Consider the following 26,343-nt stretch of genomic DNA (forward strand, 5'->3'; position numbering starts at 1 on the left):
GCTTCTACCTCCAAAACCGGAGAAGACAAATCACAGCCATACAGGAAACAATCCCAATGACTTCCCTCTACCAGCACCAAGCACTTATCTTTTGGTAGCCCCCTTGGGGGGGAAAACTAGCGCTTTTTTCATAAAACTGGCACATGATCACCCATGACAAATGGGTCTTGAATATAGTGTCCCAGGGCTACAGGTTCCACTTTCACACCCTGCCAAGGGCAAAAGGTATGCCAGACCTGCCACACAATCAATGGGCAGAGGCACAAAAGTTTCATCCCTCATGGACATGAGGGCCATTCAGCGAGTACCACAGCAAGAGCAGGGACAAGGTTTTTACTCAAGGCTTTTCTTGGTACCCCGAAAGGACAAAGCCTGGAGGTCAATACTGGACCTGTCTATTCTGAATACATTCCTGGACGTACCAAAATTCAAAATGTTGACTTTGCAGCAGCTTCTGCCCATGCTGGGCAAGAAGGCTTGGCTTGTAACTTTGGACCTAAAAGAGGCATACCTGCATGTACCAATCGGACAGTCTTGCAGAAGATACCTCAGATTCATAGCTGGCTCAATGCACTACCAATTCTCTGCACTGCCCTTTGGCTTATCTGCTGCACCCAGGGTGTTCACAAAATGCCTGGCTCCAGTAATTGCATATTGCAGACAAAGAGGAATTCAAATATATCCTTACTTAGACTATTGCCTTATTCAAGCAAAGAACAAGGACATTCTACTAGAGCACTTGGCGTTTGTAAAAAGATTATTGATTTGCCTAGGGTACACAGTAAACGAAAAGAAATCAAAATTAGTACCCTCTCAAGAGATAATATTCCTGGGTGCAAGCTTAAATACAACTGCCCAGATGGCTTATCTCACGCCAGAAAAACAAATGCTACTGACATCTTACTTCACAGTGTTGGCAACAAAGACCCAGTTAACTGCAAGAAAAATTCTGCAGGCCTTGGGCTTCATGGCATCCTGCATTCTGCTAATTCCATATGCCAGACTGCATATGAGGAAACTACAATGGTATCTAAAAAGTGTTTGGACTCAACATTGCCACAGCCTGGAAATATTGATTACCCTCATTCCCTGCCTGCAACAGGAGTTTCGATGGTGTGCACAGTCCTGTCACCACAACAAGGGCCAGCCATTCAACCTACCCACGGCCAGGCAGTCAGTAACAACAGATGCTTCAGATTATGCCTGGGGGGCCCACATGGCAGGAAAATGTATTCAGGGCACATGGCCCTCAAGCCAAATGCATCTTCATATCAATCAAAAAGAGATGCTAGTTGTTCAAAATGCCCTGACAGCTTTCAAGAACTTTCTTCATCCAGGACAACTACTGATAAGGACGGACAATACTACAGTGATGTGGTACATAAACAGGGAGGCACACATTCCTACCCCCTCTGCAGACAAGCCATGACTTTGCGGGACACAGCATTGACTTATCAAGTACATTTGCAAGCACAATTCCTGCCAGGAAAGAAAAATACTCTGGCAGACGAACTAAGCAGAAACATTGCGTATCCCCACGAGTGGAAACTGGATCATCAAGTCTTCAGCATGATAACAAAGAAATGGGGATGCCCAGACATAGATCTTTTTGCCTCCCCTCACAACTGCCAACTCCAGAGATTCTGCACAAGGACTTATCACAAGCAAGCATGGAAAGTGGATGCTCTATCATTCAGCTGGAAAGCCCTGACAGTATATGCCTTTCCTCCTCTGCCTCTCCTTCCCAAGGTACTCCTAAAGGTCAGACAAGAGAAGACAAAAATGATTCTGATTGCCCCAGACTGGCCCCGCCAGCACTGGTACCCAATTCTAAAGAGCTTGTCTCAAGGCCCAGCCTGGACATTGCCTCTAATTCCTCACTTACTGACCCAACGAAACAATCATATCCTGCACAGCCAACTCAGGACCCTAAATCTGGCAGCATGGCGAATAATGTAGCCATTCAGAACACACCCCTCTCTAAAGCAATGATGGATGTTATTTTGGAGGCCAGGAGGCCAAGTACCAGAAAATCTTATGCAGAAAAATGGAAGAGATTCTGTGCTTGGGACCAGGCACAAGGAATTGACACGCTTGTACCAAATATTCCTCAGATTTTACAATACCTGAGATGCTGGACAAAGGCCTCTCTTTCTCATCAATTAAAATCCATGCCTCTGCCATTTCAGCTCATTACAAAATGGAACTACCTACTTATTCTCACCCATAGCTAAGGCAGTACCTCAGAGGGGTCAAGAACTTAAGACCTCCAAGGAGAGCACCAATACCTACATGGGACCTCAATTATGTCTTGGAGAAACTTACACTGCCACCTTTTGAGCCAGCCAATGCAGCTGAAATAAAGTTCTTATCTTGGAAAACAGCTCTCTTCCTAGCAATAACCTCTGCAAGACGAGTTTCAGAGTTACAGGCTCTCATGGCTATGGAACCTATCATCCTTTTCCATCCAGACAGGATTTCTCTGAGGACGAACCCTACATTTATGCCTAAGGTAGTGTCCAGTGTGGCCCTTAACCAAACCATTCATTTGCCTACTTTTTATCCAAACCCACAGTATAAAGGTAAGAGACTCCTGCATTCTTTGGACATACACAGACAGCTACGCTTCTGCTTGGACAGAACTAAAGCTTTCAGAAAGACTGAGCAACTTTTAGTGGCATATGCTGCAGGATCACAAGGAAAGCCTATCTCAAAGCAGACTATTTTCAAATGGATAGGCCACTGCATTTGATTCTGTTATTCACAACATGGCAAATCAATTTCTAAGGACATTAGGCCACATTCTACCAGAGCAGCAGCCACTTCAGCAGCCTTCCTCAGACGGATACCAACCAAAGACATTTTAGAAGCTGCAACTTGGAGTTCAGTGCACACTTTCACCAAGCACTACCATTTACCTCTCTACTCTAAATCCAGAGCAGGCTTTGCCACTGCAGTTTTGCAGGGCCTTATAGCCTCTCCTAATCCTATTTAGACCCAGCCACCCTACCTCAGCTTTGGGATTCAACCCAAGTGTAATGACTGCAACAGTGAAACACGATGAACATAGTACAGTTGTGTACCTACCATAAATGTAGATGTTCGAGTGTATTCACTGTTGCAGTCCAGGTTACCCACCCACCATCCCCCTTTTCTTTGCTGGGACTTATCTGTACTTCTCTATCCTATACACCCTATGTGGTGTATTTGCTTGTAGATGAAGGAAATGTTTATGTTTTTGCATACATTTTTAGCCTACCATTTTGGGGGCACCTGACAACTGGGGCAAGAAAAACTGAAGAAAATGGCATCGGCTGCATCTTTTATACCCCTGGTGCACTGACATCAGGGAAGAGGCAACAGCAACCGACGCCAGACCTAGACTTTGGAATTCAGGCCGACTGTGGGTAGCCTGCCAGCAGGATAACCCAAGTGTAATGACTGCAACAGTGAATACACTCTTAACATTTACAGTTATGGTAGGTACACAACTGTACTTTATTCTGTGTTTGAATTGCTACAGCAGCTGTTGTTTGAATTGAAACAGTTACCTGGTATGATTATGCTACAAACTATGTTGTAACGAACGAAGTCTTTTGCGTAGTAAGTGAGACCTAATAGTAAATGCAAGTATTTCTTATTTTTACATTCAAAAAGCATTAACAGTTTTAACTGTTAAGATAGACCTCTTTTTTTATTCCTTCATTGGTACCAGTTTTATTCTATTCAGGATTGAAGGATCATCAGTTCATACAATGAACCCAACAAAAATCTACACACTCCCCAGGAAGTCATTTAAACTGTGCACATAAGACACCCAGTTCAAGAACCAAGAGCTGTGAGGTAACCATGCTAACTGCTGCACCCATGTGACACCCTGATAATTGTTTTGTTTCACATTTCTTGATTTTTCACATGGAGTATGAAGGTGCTAGGAGGGCCTGTTCCGTGATAATGGTGTTATCTCTTTACAGGCTCCTCTGTATATGTGATCAGTGCTATCCTCCTTATGCATGTGACAGTAATCAGCAGTGTTGTGGGTCACTGAGAAGCTGGAAGGGAGGGATGGCAAAGATACAAAGAGATATTTATGGGTGAAAATCACTTTGCATGAAGTTTGTAACCTGGCAGTAGATAAATGTTGCTGCAGTGATAATGTGCATTAATGCTTACTGACAGTGTTTAACTCTGAAATGACCAGTAATATACAGGTCTAGTCTGTGTAATGTTCAACACACTGAGTGTAAAATGTGGAAGTTACTTTTTAGCTGCTTCGTATACAACTTGACATACTGCTTTCTTTCAGAAATGGTTTTCTTGCTTCAAACAGTGTAACTGAATGGATGGTCATGTTGTTGTGTATCACTGTATTGTGGCCCTAGCGAAGCATTTGAATGGCTCAGTTTACATAACTGCATTTAGTAAGTACATACTAAGCTCTGTTTTGAGAGATGACCCAGAAGACAAAGGGGTTCATACCCAGGGACATGTACAGTGCATGTGATACTGATAGTAAACTCTGGTCAGTATTTAATCGCTTGTAATTCCTTGCCTCAAGTCAGTATACCAGACTGCGAGCATGCATTAGGATGTGCAGTATTTTGTGGTCTGGTTTTCAAATAGGTTGCACAACCATTGTCAGATTTCTGTGAAGAGGTGTTGCAAAATGAAGAACACACCATGATTTTCAGAAAACTTACTGTCCGGTTACTCTGAAGTCTCAGTGAGGAAGCACACTGAAGTGTTGCTATTTATCGCTTAATCCGGAATACTGTGTTTATGTAGCAAACTTTTTAAAAAGTTAAGTAAAATTTGTACATGGTTTTATTTTAATCTTAAATTAGTAATTTACTCTATTATTTTAATAGTCCTTTGCATTCTGATTGTACATACGTTAGCGTGTGTGTGTGTGTATGTGTGTATGTGTGTGTGTATATATATATATATATATATATATATATATATATATATATACACACACACACACATAAACACACATACATACATATATCTATATGTGTGTGTGTATAATGTGTATGCACACATGTGTGTGTGTGTGTTTTATTTATATATATATATATATATATATATATATATGTGTGTGTGTGTGTGTGTGTGTGTATGTAGCAGATGTATATTCAAGATAGTCGTTTATACAATATGTAACTTTTTATTGTCGTTTTGTGGACAATAATTTTCTATTGTGGACAGGCAGTCAAGAACAGCTAGCAGAATTTTTTGATGGTATAAATAACCTGACTAGTTTCTTGAGGTTTACCATGACATCATCAGATGTTAGAGTAGACTACTTGGATGTATATGTTGAGAGATTACCAGGTGGTCTGATAAACATAGGAGTTTTTAGGAAACCTTGTTATAGGAATTCTGTCCTGACTAGAACCAGTATGCATCCTGGGTATGTCTTTAAGAATTTATTCAAGGGTCAAGGGGTCAGAGTGTCTAGACTAAACCCTACAGAAGAAGGGTTTGTAAATAAAATAAATAGTCTGGAGAAACGCCTTATAACTAGAGGCTATAGGAAACATGAGATTGAGGAGAATTTGGCACCGGTTAATAATCTGAGGAAAAATATTGCAAAGCCCTATTATGACCAACTGCCATAGAGGAACAACTGGCTACACAAAATTCTAGCAGTAGTCCTTTAAAGATACCTCCTTTTTATACTAGTGACAATAAGCAACTTATAGATATTTTTACTAAAAATTGATCTATACTAACAGTAGACTCATATAAATGAACTAATAAGGGACAGACCTAAGTTCTCCTATAAGAATAGAAAAAAATCTGAAGAGACTACTGTTATAATAATGGGAAGAGAGAGAAGATGGGCATGAATACATCCACACAACCATGTGAGAGATGTAACTATTGTCCATATATCAACACTAGTAATTTATTTAAGCATCCAGATACACAGAAGGAATATATTTTTAAGTCATCAGCCACCTACCTTGCATCTAATGTAGTTTATCTGGCAGAGTGTGAGTCCTGTAACTCATTCCATATAGGGAAGACTAATCGGGTATTCAAGTATAGGATAAGAGAACATCTGTACAACATTAGAATTAAATCTGAATGTAATGCACTGTCGAAACATGTTATGAGTCTAGGAGAAGAACATAACTTCTATCAGACCAACTACTAGAGAAGGCGATATTAGGAATTGCATGGAAAGTAGGGAAATGAATTGGATTATTGTTATGAGAGCAGACACAGGGAGAGGGCTCAGTGAAAGAGCCTCTATAAAACCCCTACTAAAAAGTAGGTGAATAAATAAATGAAAAGGTCTAGTCAGTAGATGTTTTTATATTTATTTTTTATAATATGTATATATGAATGTGATTTATTTGTATGAAATGTAAATTTTAGACCTGTATTCCTTTTTAATATATCAATTTTAGATTTGTGCTATATAGCTTTAACTTAATTACTTTGACATAAGAAAGCCTGTGATTGGGTGTAAGAAATATGAATTTGTTTAAATAAGAGATAGAATGCATAGCTGTTATAAGGTCTGATGAAACTATTTAGCGAAAGCACTTACCAACGTTTTTAATTTGTCTAAATTTATGTTAAAGAAAGCTGATAGAGTGCCTGGTTGTTTCATTACCTTATTGGACTGTGGATAGATATAGATATATATATATATAGAAATGGATACATAGATATACACACATACACAGTATATTTAAGTATAGACATAGCACCTGCAGCTATATTTTTTATATTTTTGGGTATTTCTGAATAAAGCCATAGCTCAGAGTGTGAGTTATACACTTCTAAAATTTGTCTTCTGTTTGTTATGTGTGTTGTCACCTTCTTGTTTTATTTTTAGTTTCAGTGCTTTAACAGTACTTACAAGTCTTGCATGTTATCAGAGCAAGAACATTACCTTCACATTACAGTAACCTGACCACTCAAATGCTGCTTGATAACAACTGGGAAGACTTGTTTCTTTGTTGATTATACAGAATGAAGTTGTCACCCCCCTCACTTGTTGCCATTACTGTTTATACTTTGATACAGGCTGTGTGCCATCTGTGGGTTTGCTTTAGAAAGATACTAATGACAGGAAGGTTTTCTAGTTATCCTGTGCTGGATCTTTCTTCCATATCCTAGAGTTTTGGTGGCACAGTCTAAACTGTGGTGCATTTTCCTTAGTCTGATTTGATGCTTTGTACTCTATATAGAAATATATAAATGAAGGAAAATTTCATGTTCAATTTTAAAAGCGTCATTACTGAATAAATGCAACAAGTCACATGAGACAGACTTTGCAGCAGTTCTGTGTTTTAAGAGAAGTGGATGCCATCTTTGTATAAAAAATGTGCGAGACCAGGGGAGCAGTTGGAAGACATTGTACTTAAAGGAGTTATGATAGCTTCCGAGACTCCGATCACTGCAGATCAATATACGTAGCACACAGTGACACAGCAGATAGCATGTCACCTTCCCGGTCTGTATCACGGCATCGAAAACTCATTTCTTCTAATGGCTTTTCAGTTGAAAATGCTGTTAATAGAAATTTCTTTTGTTAGATCACAGTACATTGAAGATTGGAACATTTGCCCTTTCCTCACTGTAGTGCAATCTCAGAGTTTGTATGTATATTGGGGGGGATGTGCAGCCCCCCTCAAGAGCAATTTTTATTAACGGCATTTTTGATTGAAAAGCCATTGGAAGAAATGAGTTTTCGGTGTCATGATATAGACCCCACCTTTCCTACTGAGGTACCTTCTCTTCAAAGTCTGCATGTCCTCCTTGTGTTCACGTGGGTTTCCTCTGGGTGCTGCGGTTTCATTCCACATTCCAAAAACATACTGTAGATGGATTGGACACTCTAAATTGGCCTTGGGTGTGAGTATGCATGAGTGTGTGTGTGGTGTGGATGAACTACTGCGGCAGGGCTAGCCACCCAACGGTGTAAACCTTTGCTCTCGATGATTGTCATTGTGGAAGTGACACCCTGACACCATGTGCAGAAATGGGGAAAAAGGGGTTGTGGAAGAATGAATGAATGGAATACTATGCATTGCAGTAGAGAGAATAACAGTGAAACTAATGCAGAGGTACTTTGGTCCTACTACTACTTCTGTATGAGTTTGTTTCTAGTAAGTTATGAATTTTTTAAGATGGCTAAAGAGACATTGGATAGAAGTGTTGCTGTCCACACTGTTTACTGTATTATGACAAGTCCTTCAGCACAGTTCTGTATGGAAGTATTATTGATAAGCCAGTTATTCTAAATGCAGATGGACCTGTTTCTCTTGGGTCAAACAGTGATTAAGTGATGCATTGCACTTCTCTGCACCTTTCTGATTGCAACTAGATAAAGTTTCATTTAGTCAAATTCAGCTTGATGATGTTGAATGTCTCAATAATTTGTTTTTCATATAAATTTTACTATTTTGCACTAGCACTGTTTTGATAGTGGCACAAACACACAAAAAAGGAAAATCTGAAGTTGATACTAATAAATCTACATGATGTGGTGGCCACCCTGCAAAAAAACATTTAACTTTTACTATCATGTTGAATTCCTGACTGATCCAAGTCTGTGAATAGGCTCTTTGCCGATCTGTAATTCGACAAGTCATAGTGGAAACAATACAGAGCATTAAGTCTACACAGGAGACTGTGATGGACTATGAGAGTAGCCAGAATTATCCTTACTAGGCTTTCTACCAGGTGCTGTACTGTTTTGAATATTTTTCTGTCCTCAGGCCAGGAAGTGCAATACTGGAGCTGTATGTTTGCAGACCTCTACAAACTCTAAAGTCCCACTTAATCATGTGGGATTGCTCCATGAGGGATCATATGATAGGCATACCTGGTGTAACAGCAGTGAGGCACATCTTGGAAGCCATGAGGTGTTACACACTCAGATTTGGAAAAAAAAAGGATGCTAATTCCAAATACAAGAAAGAGGGATGACCACTTATCATAGTCTGACAAATAAGAAACTCATAGAATTGCTCCAAGCTAAAACAAAAAGCTTGTTAATGGGAGTATGGATGTCTCCTCAGAACACTGAAAAACATCAATACAAAAGGAGGAGCCAACACTCCATGGAATCTGCAACAGCAAATAAATATATTGGACTGGGAGAGGTGAAAGACAAAAGCCAGTTTCAGCTTTAGGAAACTCCATTAGTTGCATAACTCATCACCTCAAGAACACTGTTTAATCAGTAAATTAAACAAACCATAAAGTCAAGTGAACCAGTATCCATGCATTATTAATATGAGGTAGTAATCCATTCTTACCATGTTAAAGTGGTCACATACAATAATTTCATCCTAAATGTATCGAAATAACATTCTTTAGATGGAATTAAAGGATTTATTGAAATGTTTTGTGAAAGAGGTTATGAGCTCAGCAAATTAGAATGTACGGCTGCTGAGATCATACATAAAAAGAACAAAGCCTTTCCCCCTATTTTGTTGGCTAGTGTTCCTATTAAAATATCTGGGGTTGACACAAACAGTTATAGAAGTAGTTTTGTTTTACAAATGACAATGAATGATTCTAATGTTCGAAATATTGTCTTGGATATTTGGAGAATTTTTAAAGGTAACCCTGAGATTTACAAAACTGTAGGTCCTGTTCCCATTTTCATTTATAAGAAGTCCAGTATTTGGAATCTGAGAGCACCAAAATACTTACACCGCACGCTAACAAAGCTGAAGGCATGTATAGGTGTGTTTTTTGTAGTACATGTAACTTTATATTGCAAGGTCCTGATATTTTTTGACACATCTAGATGGGTCTTTTAGAATTAATGAGCATGTTGATTGCAATTCCCTGGGGCTTGTATACATTGTCATCTGTTCAGTGTGAAGCATTTTATGTGGGCATGACTACCTGCAAGCTGTCTAAAAGGATTAGGGAACATTTACATTCTTTCAAAACAAAGGATGTAAATGGTGCTGTTTTTAACACACTCTGGTTTGCAAGCTTTTTAAGAAATTCTTTTTTTTTTCTTTTCTAGCGCGTGTAGCATTTGATTGGGGGGGGTGTTTAAAGAACAGTCTTCAGAAGAGGGAAACTTTATGGCATTTAAAGATTGCAGGCTGATAAATGTCCAGGATTAAATGAAACTGTTGACGTTAAATGTTTTTTAAATAACAAAATGTATGCCATTTAAGTTTTTAAGCATTGTTTCTTTAAATCTGGATGAACGGAGTTGTTTAATTAATGTTGTTGTCTTTCTGTTGGCTAATTATAATTTAAAAGTAATAAGGTTCAATGTAACTTTATTCTGAGGAATTCCTGTGTTGGATGAAAGCGCTAATGAAATGAAAGTTCTTGTTCTTCTATGGTGTCACTCCTGGGTGATTTTTTTAACATTCTACTTTCCTGTGAACCTTTAATAATATTAAAATAAATAAGGATTTGTCCCAGACGAGTAGCGTATTGGACTGGTGTGGTGTAGTAGTAGAGAACCATATCCCAAAATTCATGTTCACGAGTTTGAGGCCTGAGGCTCAAATTGTTACTCCACTTCCTACAAGCTGTCCTCCCCCAGGAGAATGTCGATGTCTGCGCACTTACTGAGACATGGTTTAAAGCTACATATAGCACACTGGCAATGCAGGGTTATAATTCCTTCCACACATATAGACCAACTGCTGCCCAAGAAGGGAAAAACATGGAGGTGTCCCAATTTCTATCAAAAACAAGTGCACCTCAAGGCTGGTTTAACAGTTTGATGCACTTGATATTCTCCATGTGCAAATTATTGTAGGTAAAGTCCCATACCGTATTGTTGTAAGCTCTAGGTCCCTCTCTATGATCCAGGAAACCCATAACACATATTTAAATGTACTGGAAACACTATCCATTCAACCCAATACTGTCTTCTTGGGCAACTTTAAGTTCCCCACTATAAACTGGTAATCATACATAACTGCAAACATATAGGTCCAGAGATTCCTGGACTTTATAAACATAGACATCCTATACCCACTAGGTGGTGCTAACATCCTTGACCTGGTCCTCACCATATAGGAGAAAGTTGCACCCCCCCCCACACACACACCCGGGCTCCTACTGTAATATCTTCGCTGGTCAGGTCAGACCATAAAGCTGTCTCCTTTCAAATACATGGGTCCAGGCTTTTATTTCTAACTTTGGAACTTTTAGGAATTATTTCTAAGGCAAACTTCCTAATTACTTCCATGATGGCTGCACACTGATCAACACCTTGTATTCTGCTCTCCCATTGTGAAAACAAAACACCAGCCAGTGATATTGTCAGATTGAGAAAAATTCAGTTAATGGCTAGTAAGTTTACTGCCTGGATGCCTGCAAAGAAGAAACTAAGAGAGCCTGAAAGAAAATAAACTAGAAAAGGTGAATTAGAAATACTGACTGGGAAGAATCTTGCAGCAGTTCAGCAAAAAGTAGTTCAAGTTCCAGTTTTGTTGCAAGACATGGCTTCCAGTAATGTAGAGGAAAAAAGTAAGTCAGATGTGCTCAGAGCTGATTAAAGTAAATGAAATATTGAAGGAGTATATCGAAATAAAAGTGGAAGAAGCTTTAAACTATATTCAGATGAGCTGATAAAAGTACAAAAATCAGAGGTCGAAATGAAGAAAAGGCTGGTTGAGTGTGAGACTGCTCAAGAAGAGATGTTTCAAAAAATGGTAAAATTAGAGGACTGATAATTTATGGAAAATGAGATTTTCTACTATACTAGAGTAACTAGAAGGAGTCGAATGTATTAATTTGAAGGCACAAATAAGCAACTGAACTGGCATTCCACAGCAGAAAATGTTAATTGAAAGGGCTCCCCATGTGTGTTCTCCAAATCTGGCTATGAGAAAGCAGCCAAAACCCTTATTAGTAAAGATGCAAACCTACCAGCAGGAAGAGTTGACTGACAAAAACCGGTGGCAGAAGGGCAAAGTATTAAAAGTTGGAGAGAGTAGAGTATTTGTGGAAAACGATTATTCACTGCATAGCAGGCAGAAGAGAAACGCATTTATCCCACTAGTCAGGGAATGTAAATAGGCAGGTGTGAGAGTCAAGCTGCTGTATCCAGCTGTCATCCGAATATATTTTTCCCGAAGGATCAAAGTCAGATTTGATGCAATACAGGCTAAGGAGGAAATGTAAATGTTTCTCCAACAAAAATGAGCCATCAAACAGAAGGGGATGTTGCTTTTCATTCTTATAATACAATAAAAGCACAAGAAAAATGCATGAGAGAGAGAGAAAAGCATTGGAGTTGACCAGAAGAATCGTGAGTACCAAGAAATTGAACCCAAATCTCTAGTTGGGAGAGGAAGATCAACAGAAAGAAAATCAGCAAAACAGAAATTAGTAAATACATGTGATATTGCAATACAACTTGTGATGATGTGAAGTATTGCCAGCTGTGCCAGGAGAAGTAAGGCAATGGATGTGTAACATATGCCAGCATAGCTAGCTGGAGTTTAGTAAAGAATTGTATGCCATTTGTATGTCAGACTGATTTTGTACAGGGGTGTGTATTGAAAATGTTGTAAAACTGCTTGTGTTAAAAATGTAACAGCGAGTCCTGCAGGACAGAAAGGAAATGCACCTGTATGTTAGACTTTATTGTAACTGTTGAAATGAGTATATTGTAACAGAGGGTACTGGAAGAGAAGAAGTTAATTTCAGTCCAGCTAACTTGTAAAATAGTCTGAAATTAAATTACTTGTTAGGTCATAAAGATATTGTATCTTACAGTTCTGATTGCAGCCAGAGGCAAAATGTCTGTGAAAAACAGGACTAGGAATCCTACTGCATTGTCCTTAGGGGTGAACTAATTGCTACCCTGGAAGGGTGGAAGTTTTTGAAATGGTTTTATAGCTTCCAGATGGTATAATACATCTTAGCAATACTCTGTGTGTATGTATTATGACACATATGTGCTAGATTCTGGTTCAGTTTTTTAGTAGAGGGGGTAATATGGGAACCAGAGTCAGATGACCAAATGTGATGTCATTCTGTAGCCAACATTGAAATGACATTTAGATATTGGTGAGAGGTATCACTTAATTGGGAGATGGAGATGAACAGAAAGAAAACCAGCAACAAAAAAATTAATGAATACATGTGATACTGTAAAGCAGACATTCCACCCGGTCAAAAGGACTACGCAATATAAGATACTCAAGTTGATAGAAAAAAAGCGTCATCCAAGATGTCCCCGCAGACCAGATTGGATCCAGAACTTACTCAAGGTTCCTTTTATTACCAAAAAAGACAGGGGACTGGAGACCTATTCTGGATCTCCGCAAATTAAACAAATCTGTGAAGAAGTCCAAAATTCCGGATGGTGACACTGCAGTCAATATTTCCCTTTATAGGGAAAGACGATTGGATATGCCCACTAGATCTCCAGGATGTGTATTACCACATAAAAATGGACAAGCGGTCCAGGAGATATTTACACTTTTGGCTGGGAGCCAGTCATTACCAGTTTCAAGTCCTGCTCTTTGGTCTCACTACAGCCCCCAGAGTGTTCACCAAATGCATGGCAGTGGTCACAGCTCACTTGAGACGTCAGAGATTCCAGGTGTTTCTATACCTAGATGACTGGCTCCTAACCGCCGCCACCAAGCATCTACTTCTGCAGGCAAGGGATGAGACTATGCATCTTTGCACCAGGCTAGGCATTACAGTAAACTTAAAAAATCTGCCTTGTTGCCTTCTCAGCATATTACTTTCTTAGGCGTAGAACTGGATTCAAAGCAGATGCTGACAAAACTTACCTACAAAAGAATTCACTCCCTACATCTTCAAGTGAAGATATTGATATCAAAAAGAAAGGTTCAAGCCAGGATGGTGTTACTAGTTCTGGGTACCATGGCAGCTGCGATTCTTTTAGTTCCCCTAGCATGACTACACATGCAGGTTCTACAATGGTTACTCTTTTGCCCAGTGGTCCATGCAGAATCTTCCTCTATCACACCCAGATAGTCATTACGGAGTCATGCAAGAAAGATCTTCTCTGGTGGTTGCAGACAGACCAGTTGTACCTAGGCCACCCCTTTGTTTTTCCACAACCAACAGCAGTACTGACCACCAATGCTTCCCAGATCAGGGGGGGGGGGCATTATCTGAGAATGACAGTACAAAGTTTATGGCAGGAACACGAGAGCCACTTGCACATCAATGTCCTGGAGATGAGAGCCACGCTGTATGCATTGCAGGCATTTCAAGAGTCTCTTCTGATAGGAACAGTTGCAATTCAAACAGACAACATGTCAGTGGTATGGTACGTAAACAAGTAAGGAGGAACCAAGTCATATCCCCTATGTCGAGAGGCACAACAAGTACGGTAACGGGCAATCACTTCTCAACATTTTCTGATAGCAACGCACGTCCCGGGGAAGTCCAACGTGATGGCGGACAAACTCATCAGAGCTGTTCTGTTGCCTCATGAGTGGTCCCTCAAACCAGAAGTTGTGGGAGAGATCTTCCAGAAATGGGGCCAGTCCTTACTGCGATCTTTTTGCCACCTCCATGAATGCTAAATGCAGCTGCTACTTTGCCCTCATTCCTCCTCCGGGGAAATCACCGAAGGATGCACTTGCCCATGATTGGTCCCCAGGACTACTTTATGCTTTCCCCCCTTCCCATTAATACCCAAAGCATTACAGAAAGCCAGCATGTTGAAAACCACTGTGATTCTCATTGCACCTTACCGGCTTTGACAAGTTTGGTTCCCTTTTCTCTGGACCCACTTACTGGAGGAACCGTGGATTCTGGATCCAGCTCCAGACCTTTTGACCCACTCATCAGGAGCATTCCATCCGTCCATCCAAAACACTCAAGTTGACAACATGGCTGTTCTAATCCCATGTTTAGCCAGATGTTACAAAATTTCCCCTGCAGCTAAGTATATCTTAGTCTCTTCCCACAAACCGTCTGAGAAAACTATATTCAAGTAAATGGAAAACATTTTCTTATTGGGCTGTTAAACACAATGTAGAACCTTTTACGGCCCCTATTTCCACAATTCTAGAATTTCTGTCCAAGCTTTTTGAAGGAGGAGTAGCAGCAGCCACTATCAAGAGTTCAGCTGGCAGCTATCTCGAATTTTCATACTGGCGAGATGGGAATGCCTATAATGTCTCCCAGATTATGCAAGGCTTTTCTGAGAGATACCTTCTTGCTCAGACCCCCGATCAGAGACTCTCCAAGTCCTTGGGACCTTTAATTTTGGGCTGTCTGCATTGGTTTTGCCACCCTTTGAACCCACAGCATCTTGTGATATGAAGTTTTTATCCTGGAAAACTCTTTTCTTGGTAGCTATTACTTCTGCCAGACAGGTGTCAGAACTTTAAGCTCTCTCTATATGCCCGCCTTATATAGTCTTTTCACAAAGACAGAGTATCATTAAGAAATAATCCCTCATTTCTACCAAAGGTTTGTTCAGAAAACTGTCTAAATCAGTCTATAGATTTGCCTGTGTTCTTTCTGAATTATACTGACAAGGCAGAGTATACATCACATCAGTTAGATGTACACAGACAGCTTTGCTTCTGTTTGCATAGGACCAAAGACTTCAGAAAGTCAGATCAGATTTTTGTGTCCTTTTCGGACAAGAGAAAAGGATTGCCAGTCTCGAAAGTGACTTTGTCCAAATGGCTTATGGGTTGCATTTCCTTTTCATACACTAAGAGTAATAGACAATTATCAGGTAAAGTAAAAGGTCATTCCACAAGAGCAGTTTCAACGTCTTCTGCTTTTCAGACTAGGCTCCTCATGGACACTGTTTGTGCAGCTGCCACATGGGTGAGATCTCATACCTTTATTACTCATTACAGAGTAGATGTGGCCTCCCGGAACAGGTCTTCCTTTGGTTCCACTGTATTAAGAAGTCTTTCCTCTTGAGCCACCTTAGGGTAAAGGTGCTAGGGATGCTGTCCCAACCAGCAAGAATTACAATTAGATAGGACAACATAACATTAAGTTATGTACTCACCATTACGTTCCATGTTTGTTGTCCATCTCGCCTATATTCTTACGTTCCACCCACCTTCCCCCTCCTTTGTTCTTGAAGGAACGAGTGGATAATCTTATTGCTATGTATATAGTTATGATGGTTTGGAGTCTTTGATTATCCTTTTTAGATAATTGGTATGTTATACTATGTGAGCATACTAAGTTAGTGTTTTGCTTGCAAACAAGATCTGCGGATTTTACCAGATGCATCAAGGGATAAGGGTTAGCCTCGAGCTAGTGGAAGCTCTCTAGCTTTGGTATTCGGCCAAGGTGTAACCAATGCTCTGTTCCAAACCCAACCAGCAAGAATATAGGCAAGATGGACAACAAACTTGGAACGTTATGGTGAGTACATAACTTCTTATTTTGGGAGTGTAATGAATTGGTAGTCTTAAAAATTCCCATAGAGTACTTTGTTATGAATACTGAGTGAATAAATGAGTGTAACTAAGGAAATGATTTTTTGAGCTGTGATACAAGATCTGAATTACCTAGACATATAGTAAGGCCTTGTTAAGTTTTATTCTGGTGGCTGCTGAAAAAGCAGTTACTAGGAAAAGGATGTCAAAATCTAAACCAGCTAAACTTGAAGTAGTGAATATTATAACAGAGATAAAAGAACATGAATTGGGATATTTAAGAAAGGGTAGGAGTAAATTACTTGGGGAAAAATGTTTTGTACGGGGAATGAGGTTTAAGAGAAGAAGGGAATTGAATAATTTGCGTAGTGTTTAGATTATATGAGATATAACCATATGTGTGATATATAATGTTTATAAATGTGAACTTGTTACTACAGCTTGTTTACTTTTATATAAATGAAAGTTTGCCTGTGTCACAAGTGATAATTCAATTCTTCTTCTTCTTTCTGCTTTTCCCGGTTAGGGGTCACCACAGCGGATCATCTGTCTGCTCATGATTGGCAGTGGAGTTTTACGGTGTCGAGTTGCCAGCCTGGTGCCCAACCTTCCACAGAAGGCACACATGCACACACTCACACCTAGGGCCAATTTGGAGTGTCCAGTCCACCTACTGCATGTCTTTGGGATGTGGGAGGAAACCGGAGCACCCGGAGGAAACCCACGTGACCACAGGGAGGACATGCAGTCTCCGCACAGAAGGCACCCCAGCTGAGAATCGAACTGGAGAACCTCTTGCTGTGAGGCGGCAATGCTAACCACTGCACCACCGTGGCCGCCCTACAAGTGATAATTCAATAAACATGTTAAAAAAAAAAATGGAAGCTTCCTACTGTTAAGTGATACCCTAGCAAAATTTCAAGCTCCCAAATCCCTAAGAACAATGCTGCCTATGCAGAACTCTTCTTAAAAAGACTCTACAATCATGTAAATGGCTGCATAGAGATAACTGCACCTACCCTGAAAACTCAGAACACAAGCCACCGTGGTAAAATCTCAACATCAACAAGTTTTATAACAGAAGGAAGGAAACTGTGGCAAAAATTAGGAAGTGCAATGTTCAACAAGATAAAAACTTCTAAACAAGCAACCCTGGGGGCTAATCAAGTCTACCAAAGCCATATTTGAGGTAAAAATAGCCTCTCAGTCAAAGGTAACTACAAGGCATGTTTCAGTGTTGATGCATGTCCATGAGAGTGGCCTTACAACCGACCCAGGTAATTGCAGACCTATCAGCCTTGCAAGCTTCATCTGCTATGCTATGGAATGCATTATAACTTGCCTCATAAACTGTGATATCCAGCATCTTATTAGACTTGACGCCCAGCAATTTGGCTTTGTGAAGCGTAAATGCTATCTATTTAATTTAGTAAACTTCTTCAAAAGGGTTATATAGGCTTAGATGGTAACCATGCAGTACATGAAGTCCATCTTGGCCTGGCCGAGGCCTTCAACAACATTCCTCATGCTGGTATCATATAAAAGCTAAATGAATTAAAAAAAACATCTGATATGTGGTAAGATTGATAACAAATTGACTGAAAGGCAGAACCCACACAGTGTGAGTTGCAGGTGCATCAGGCAATATGAAAGTCACCTTTGGTGTACCCCTTGGGGCTTGGTGCTGCAACCTCTCCTTTTTGGTATTTAATTCTCGGGTCTCCAACAGAGAGCAAAGACCTCCGCCTAGCAAAGTGTGCAGATGACTGCAAACTGAGATTTGCTGTTAAGTTGCCCTATGATACCCAAACCCTCCAGAATGAATTATCCAGAGTAAAATCTTGGTTTGTTAAAACAGGTTCACATTAAATGGTAAAAAGTGTAGTATCATCTCTTTTGGTAGATAACCCCTCCTCTCATACTCTGATAACACACCACTACAAAATGGCCATCATGTGACAATGATTTGTCTGAAATTCCTGTACTTAGCCCATCTAATTGTCAAAGGAATATTGTCAAGGTATAAAGAGATAATCATTCTGTTATACTCAGCATTGATCAGGCCCAGTTGTCTGTAGAGTGCCCATTTGGGGTGTATTTCATTAAACATATCAAACGATTAGAAAGACCTCGAGGGTTCCTAACGTAAAAGGTCACAGGCCACTGAGTTGCCAAGAGAGGCTGGAAACTGCATATCTTTGTTCAGTGTCTTTATAGACTTTTGCTTGGAAATATCTGTCTTGCTTACCATGCCATTAGAGATTAGATTGTCCTGGATCTCCTTTTTCTCTGAAGTCCAGTATCTCCACCAGTACTAGAACCAGGGACCTAGATCTCCACCACCGGAAAAAGAAAACATGGTGGTAGGAATAGGTTTATAACACAGCAACTCCAAACCTGTGGAATAAACTTCCCCTGCATATTAAGCAGTGTGACTCACTATTTTCCTTTAAACGTAGACTAGATGACTGGATGGTTATACACAAATTTCCTTCAGGATTTACTGGTATGGCCTTCCTGTATCTGTCTGAAATGTTTGTCTGCTGAGAAGCTGTGACTGATTTCATCCTCTCCTATAAACAAAAGTACATCTTGCAGGTACAAATTCTGAAAATATCAGTTTTCACTAAATATTGACCAGTACATCTGTATCGTATCTTCAACTTTATGAATATTATTACTATAGGAGATAAGTCTTGAGACTTTCAGAAGTAAAGCCTGGGCTTTTATCCCAGTACTGTAATAAATCACTGTGAGACATAGTCAGCCAATAGCATAGTATCCTCAATTAAGACCAGCTTATAAACTCTGTGTAGAAACCTAAGTTTCAGGTTGCTGTAAAGTGACTTCTAATCTGCTCTTGAGAAGTTTATATGTTTAATATGCATAAATTGAGTCTTTTGTATATTTGTAATTGTGTCTTGGATGACAACTCTGAGCATGTACTAATGTAGTCTTTGAAAAAGACTTTCTGTACAATGCTGTATTTAAAGTAATATCTAACAAACATGTCACCTGGACATCTAAGAAATCAGTAGTAAAGTATTGTGTCTTTAATGTGAACTGTATCAAAGCCAGCCTTATTTAAATAAATAAAAAAAATAAACAAGTCTGTGTCACCTACTCTTGCCAAATAAGCCAGTGATAATCCAAAAACACAATTCTGATTTAATATGAATCCAAAAATAAATTCGAGGTGATAGTATGTTAAAAAACATAAATAATTGTAAATGGGAGCAAAATGTGCCTCCATTGCTGTACCACAAAAGTGTAAATAGCATTCACTCTGGTAGTAAAGGCATTCTTGGTATGAGCAGTTTCATCCAACTGTATAAATCTCTAAATTCAAATGCATGTAAAGCAGTCACAGCCAAAAGTTGTGCCTCAAGACCCACCTCATGAGGTATGTTCATGTACATTTCCTTAACATCAAGGTTACATAACCAACAATAACTCTCTAATTTAGTATTAGCACTCAATACTCTTTGAGTCTGGAGTGGACATGATTCACTCAATAAGGGTTTAAGACAAAAACTTCATTACTGCAGCACAGGTTAAAGCTGCATTGTCCCAGGCCAAGAATACAGCTTCCATGGGACTCGACAATATGCCTGGATGTGTTCTACATGAACTACAAAGTGAACTGGCACCACATCTGTGTGCCCTGTTCAATCACAGCCTCACCTCAGGCTTTGTCCCTACCGAATGGCACACTGCTACAGTCACCCCTCTGCATAAAGGGGGAGCGACTACAGACCCTGGGAATTGTCTCCCCATTAGCCTGACTAATCTGATATGTAAGGCTATGGAGCGCATCATCATAGAACTAATTAACAAGGATATAAGGAATCTCCAAACTCTAGGTCCCATGCAATTTGGTTTTGTGAAAGGTAGATCATGCCTGCTCAACCTGGTTGACCTCTTTGATTCAGTTACTAGAGCTGTGGATGAGGGCAAGGCAGTTCATACAGCCTACCTTGATCTGGCCAAGGCCTTTGATACCATTCCCCACTCAGGAATTATTGATAAACTCGCCAAACTTGACATCAACCCCTATATCACTAGGTGGGTTGCAAACTGGCTCACAGATAGAGCCCATAGTGTGAAAGCAGCAGACTCAGGTCAGACTGCTGACCAGTCACAAGTGGAGTCCTACAGGGATCTATCCTGGGTTCTCTCCTATTTGGCATGTACGTCTCAGAAATCCAGGCCAACACGGAGAGACTCTGGCTGACCAAGTTCACAGACTGCTGCAAGCTGGGAGCCATTATTAACTCCCCAAGTGATGTAGACATCCTACAGAAAGGCCTCACTGAGTCCAAGGACTGATGTCATAACCATGGCCTTAAGCTTAATACCAAAAAAATGCGTTGTCATCCTGTTTGGGAAAAATTGTTCCCACTACTTACACATTAATGGGAGCCAACTAAACACGGAAGGCGTTATAAGAGATCGAGGACACAGGTTGACAGCAACCTCTCGTTCGACCACCACATTGTCACTGTGGTCAGAAAGTCCTTCTGTGTGGTACATCTCGTTACCAAGGGTTTGGCATCCAGGAAGAAAGAGGTCATCATCTCTCTCCACTCTTCCCTCATTAGGCCAGTCATAGAGTATAATGCACCATTTGGCATGTACCTCACTAGACATCTGCAACAGCTGGAAAGGCCACAAAAGTACCTCACGAAGAGGATTCTAGGCCTTAAACACATGTCCTAGATGGATAGACTCAAAACAACTGCAGCTATTCTCTGTCTCATATCGTCTAAGAGGCAATCTCTACTTGACTTACAAAGCCATGTCTGACCCAGCTCTGTTAGAAATGCTACATCTAAAGAAATCCCAATCCCTCCGCACCATACACTCCAGAGACCTCAACCTCATTACCACAATCAACAGAACATGCTGGCGGGACAGGTTCATAACCCAAAGACTGCCCATGCTCTGGAATAGACTTCTCATACATGTCAAGCAGAGCACCAAACTGTCCCTCTTCAAGAGAAATCTTGATGAGTGGATGGGAAATAGAAAGTTCACTCTGGGGATCACTCCAGTGGCTCTGCTTGATAGAGGCACTGGCAGCTAACATCGGGTGGCACCATGCCAGGGCACTTCTATGGGCAAGGCTTATAAAGGCTCTAGGACCATTAACCTAGTAAACACCTATGAGCCTATAAACCTAAATCTAAGGGGATGTGATTCCTGTCCTATTTAAAAGTCTCCATAAAAGCCCGGTCCATAAACTGAGTCTTTTATATATTTATAATCATATGTCCTGGATGACAACTCTGAGCATGTAATAATGTAGTCTTTGAAAAAGACTTTATATACAATGCTGAATTTAAAGTACTGTCTAACAAACATGTCACCTGGACATCTAAGAAATCAGTAAAGTATTGTGCCTTTAATGTGAAATCTGTATCAAAACCAGACTCATTTAAATAAATAAAAAAAATAAATAAATAAGTCTCGGTCACCTACTCCTGCCAAGTAAGCCAGTGATAATCCAAAAAACACAATTCTGGTTTAATATGAATCCAAAAAATAAATTGGAGGTGATAGTATGTTAAACATAAATAATTGTAAATGGGGGCAAAATGTGTCTCCATTGCTGTACCACAAAAGTGTAAATACCATTCACTCTGGTAGTAAAAGCATTCCTGGTATGAGCAGTTTCAGCCAGCTGTATAAATCTCTAAATTCAAATGCATATGTCACAGCCAAAATGTGTGCCTCAAGACCCACCTCATGAGGTATGTTCATGTACATTTCCTTAACATCAAGACTACATAACCAACAATCACTCTCTAATTTAGTGTTGGCACCAAATATTTAATATTCCCGTTGAGTCTTGAGTGGACATGACTCACTCAGTAAGGGTTTAAGATAAAAGCTTCAGTGAAATCCAATAGGAGGTTCTGTAATGGAGCCCTTGCCCAGTACACTGGGTATCTCATGGAGATTAACCAATGTTTTATGGATCTTTGGTAAAATATAGAAGATTTTTGAGGTTTTGCGTCTCCACAGATTTACTCCTCAGATCTCCAAGCAGAGATCCAATACCTCTGGCTAACTGTTTCCCTATGTAAGGATTGTGTAGTTTAGAGATTCAGCTATCCATTTTGTTAAACTGTTCAGTTGATCATTTTCCAACCTTAAATAAAACTTGCCAGCAGAAAGTAATTTCCTAACCTCTGCTTCATATGCATGTATACCACAATTGCTTCCCCCTTATCAGCTTGTTTTATAACCAGATCTTTTCTGCAGCTTGAATGATGTAGTGCCTTAAACTCATCATCTGAGAGATTCTTGTTGCAATTAGAGAAAACATTCAGAGATTCGTTATGTAACTCACATTGCAGAAGATGCAAAGGGCCTCATTGTTGGGATGGTCAGTGAGGTTAAAGGTGGACAGATTAAAGGTTAAGGGACTATATCCTATTTTGCCCCTTTTCACCTTCATCTTTAAATAATTAGCTAAATTTTAACTTTATATAAAATGTTTTCAAATTGGAAATGACCTTGAATTCAGACACACGAGGGTATAAATGAAAAATGTTTATTAAGTTATCTGTGATGGGCCATAGATTGAATAGCTAATGAAATATTTACAACAAAATCATTTACTTCATTATTACAATCTAAAGATGTATATTCAGCAGTCTTTGAAAAGCTAAGGTAACGTTGCCATGTTTCCTGCTTTCAGACTGGATAATGGAAAAGAGTGGCAAAGTAAGAGAAGAGTGAAAATAAAAAAAGTAAAATGTGCATTTGATGTAGCTCCACGGGGCAGCATTTACTGCAACTCAGCTAACATTTAGCTACGAGTACTAGACGTATCACCTTACAGTGGTAAATCACAGAACAGCCAGTCCCGTAGTTTAGCAGTGCAGTCTAGGTTTTTTTAATTGTACCTGTAGACCATTTAGGATGTTCTGTGCCAACAGCTTGCTCTGGGGCTCCTGTGCTTTTTATTGAATTGCTGCCAGCGATATCTTAGTCACAAGTACCCCTCGTGGCTAAGTTTAAGTGCAAGTATCACCCCTTAATGTTTGCACCATTTCTGTCACCATTTAGCCTATTTACAATGAACTTGCATGATTTAAAAAAAAAAAAAAAAAGTAAACATTATAGGAGACCGTCCCTCTTCCTAGATCACGATGTTTGACCAGATACTCAGAACGCTTCATGTTAATTACATTTATACATTTACTCTTGCTCTTGCCACTGCATTTATGGCTGAAAATGATCCACAGTGTCAGTTTACTTATTCAGTTAATCTTAATTAAAAAATTTGTATTGCTTTCTGAGCATGTACCATACTTACATTGTGTACGTGAAAGAAGTACCAGTAGAAGTAACATTTTTTTCTGCTATAATAAGGTTGCTTGTCTCTCTTTTCATGTAGACCCTCAAATACCTGTCTAAAACACCATGCAAGCTCCAGAGTCCAGAAATTCTAAGGGAGTTTCTTACTGCAATGATGGATCACAAATTGACCAGGTAGCTAAATCTTAAATTATTTTCTAAAAATGCATAAACTAAAACTCCTTGTGAAAGCCATTCTTAATTCTGACATATAAGTTTATGTTTTCAAGAAGTTATAGGTTCAGTTCAGTTATCCAGTCAAGATTTTATCACATACTAATTGTGTGTACTTGCAGAGAGATTGTATGTGCAGATCTAATTCATGGTCTTTCTTCCTCTGCTTTCAGTAAAATGCAGCTTCTTGATTTGTACTTGTTCATTGTTTTTCTTGGACTCGCATTAAAATTAACTATATTATGCTTTCACAGTCCTGTGTAGTGTGATGTGCAGCTTTATTTATTTAATAAGATTAGATCCAGTAGGCACAGCCTCTCTCTTAGAATGACCCTGGAACACTAAGGTGAGACCCAATAATGCATTTAGTGATGATCCTCTAACACCGGTCTAATTAAAAACAATACTACAAGGATCAGTGCTGTGCTGTGCTCTTTTCAGATGTATGGGAAGAAGAAGACATCAGGATAAGTTTCCTTGATGAAAGAAAGGTAGGTGAAGCAGTGGAGGGTTGGAGGGTTTGGGAGGTAGGCAAGGTAAGGACCCAGGCTGACCATTTGGGCATAAAGATGACAATAGATGTTTAGTGAATACAAATGCAAACTACTACACTTGGGCCATGACAGCTGTAGTGTGATGTATCAACTGGGAGAGTGGTACTGATGTTGACAGGGTAGGAAAATGTTCATCTTAAGGCGTAGATCACATCTACATTAGACCAGCAGCAGAATGAGAGGGCTGTGGCAGCAGTAAGAAGAAGTACATGGGGGTATCCTCAGGGTATGGTCTCCAGAAACAAAAGACTAGTATCTCATAGGTTTATAGTTTCATAGGCAAGTACTAAGCTGCTCTTACGTGCCATTTTAAGCCTAGCCAATCTTCAAATTCAAGAGACAAACTTTGTACTTTGTGTCAGCGAAGTTAAACACCTTAACCATTGTATCAACCCCTAACCCTGTTTCCATCCCAATTTCTTCACTAGCTGGCTATGGTCAGGCCATACTGTAGTAAGTACTGGAGGACATTCAGTGAGAGGAACATAAGGATGCTTGAAAAATGTCCAGAGGAAAGTCACCAGAAGGGTCTACGTGATGGAAGAGAGTCAAGGGACTAGAAGAATCTGTGCACTTCTCACTAGAGACCAGAAGAGAATGGGAAGTGGGGAGATGCACTATGGGTGCAGAAGTTTATTCAAGAATTTAAAATGGCATTTGGCTAATAGAGAAAGGATGAAGAAAAAAGCAGGATTGGATGGAAGGTAGAATATTAGATGCCCTTAAAGGGCCATGCACAAGAGGTGAATTGTCTCTTTCTTCATGCAAAAATGTAAAGCAGGTAACTTGCTTAGAACTGAGCAGTATTTAAGTAGAGGTTGAAGTAACCAATTCATTAGCAGGTCACAGCCCTGATTTAACACTTTTTTAATTTCATTTTATATTTCAAGTATAAAATATGTCTTCTTGCTATAAACTTGGAAATAGTAGAAACTCTACTTGTAAAGTTTGTCACCCACCATCTCTATCTCGCTTGTGATAATGGTTCATTTTTTGTAGCTATAAAATGTAGTGTGTTATTGAAGATTGTTTTACCCTCTCTGGCATCTTTCTGTGTGCTCCTTCCTCCAGATTTCAGTTGAGCTCCATTCCTTCTCTTCTTTTAACAGTTATGTATTCAAAATTCCCAAGTAAAAGTGGTCAGTAAGAGACTTGTAGGCATCCACAGCAAGCAGCCTTATAAATCGTTTCGAATCTGTATAGAGTTTGATGTTCCTTTTTGAGCTGCACAGGGGAATAGTGGTTAGGATCTCTGTCTCATAGTATCAGGGTCTTGAGATAAATCTTTACCTGTGGTCACTTTCTTTGTGTTGCTTGCAAGTTCTTCTTACCTTTGTGTGGGTTTGCCTACAATGTTCCAGTTTCCTCCTATATCCTCAAAACATGTCTTTGATCAATTACTTTAAACTGCCCATAAACATTGCATTTACCATTGCTTTTGTGGTCTGTCTTCTGAGGTCCTGTTTACTTGCCTTGTTAAACTAATGAATGCGTTAAAATTAAATTAAATGTATATTAGTTGAGGCTTCTAGGTAATGTCTTAGTGAAACATGATGGCGAAAAATTTGTTGTCTTATAAAAGAGAATTCAAATAGTGACAACATGTGCACATCCATGGGTTAATGCACCTCCTCCGTGCTGCTCCTGTAAAGAGAGACTTTTCATGTTGACTTGCAAGATATGTTCTTGTGACATGTCCATTTAAGTGCCTGAATGGTGATTGTCATATTCTTTCATTTTTCAGGTGATAGAAAGAGGAAGCTTATGGTCTGTATTTAACTTCATAGGTTCATAGGTTAGTACTAGGCTAACTGCCCTTGCGAGCCATTTTCAGCCTAGCCAATTATACCCTGTGAGATTCAAACCCTGTACCTTGTGTTTGT

The 26,343-nt window shown here is 39.6% G+C and overlaps 1 protein-coding gene across 2 annotated transcripts in view; it reads left to right on the forward strand.

Annotated features, from left to right (window-relative positions):
- The window catches only part of LOC122787487 (CGRP receptor component), a 325,947-nt gene that overhangs the window by 221,369 nt on the left and 78,235 nt on the right, over nt 1–26,343 (forward strand). For both annotated transcript variants that reach the window (XM_044054228.1, XM_044054227.1), the window contains exon 4: nt 23,773–23,867. In XM_044054228.1, the coding sequence (XP_043910163.1) occupies nt 23,773–23,867 (95 nt within the window). The remainder of the gene's footprint in view (nt 1–23,772; nt 23,868–26,343) is intronic.

This window comes from Protopterus annectens, chromosome 13.part0 (assembly GCF_019279795.1).
Source record: "Protopterus annectens isolate FY-2018-M chromosome 13.part0, PAN1.0, whole genome shotgun sequence".
NCBI classification, from domain to species: Eukaryota; Metazoa; Chordata; order Ceratodontiformes; family Protopteridae; genus Protopterus; species Protopterus annectens.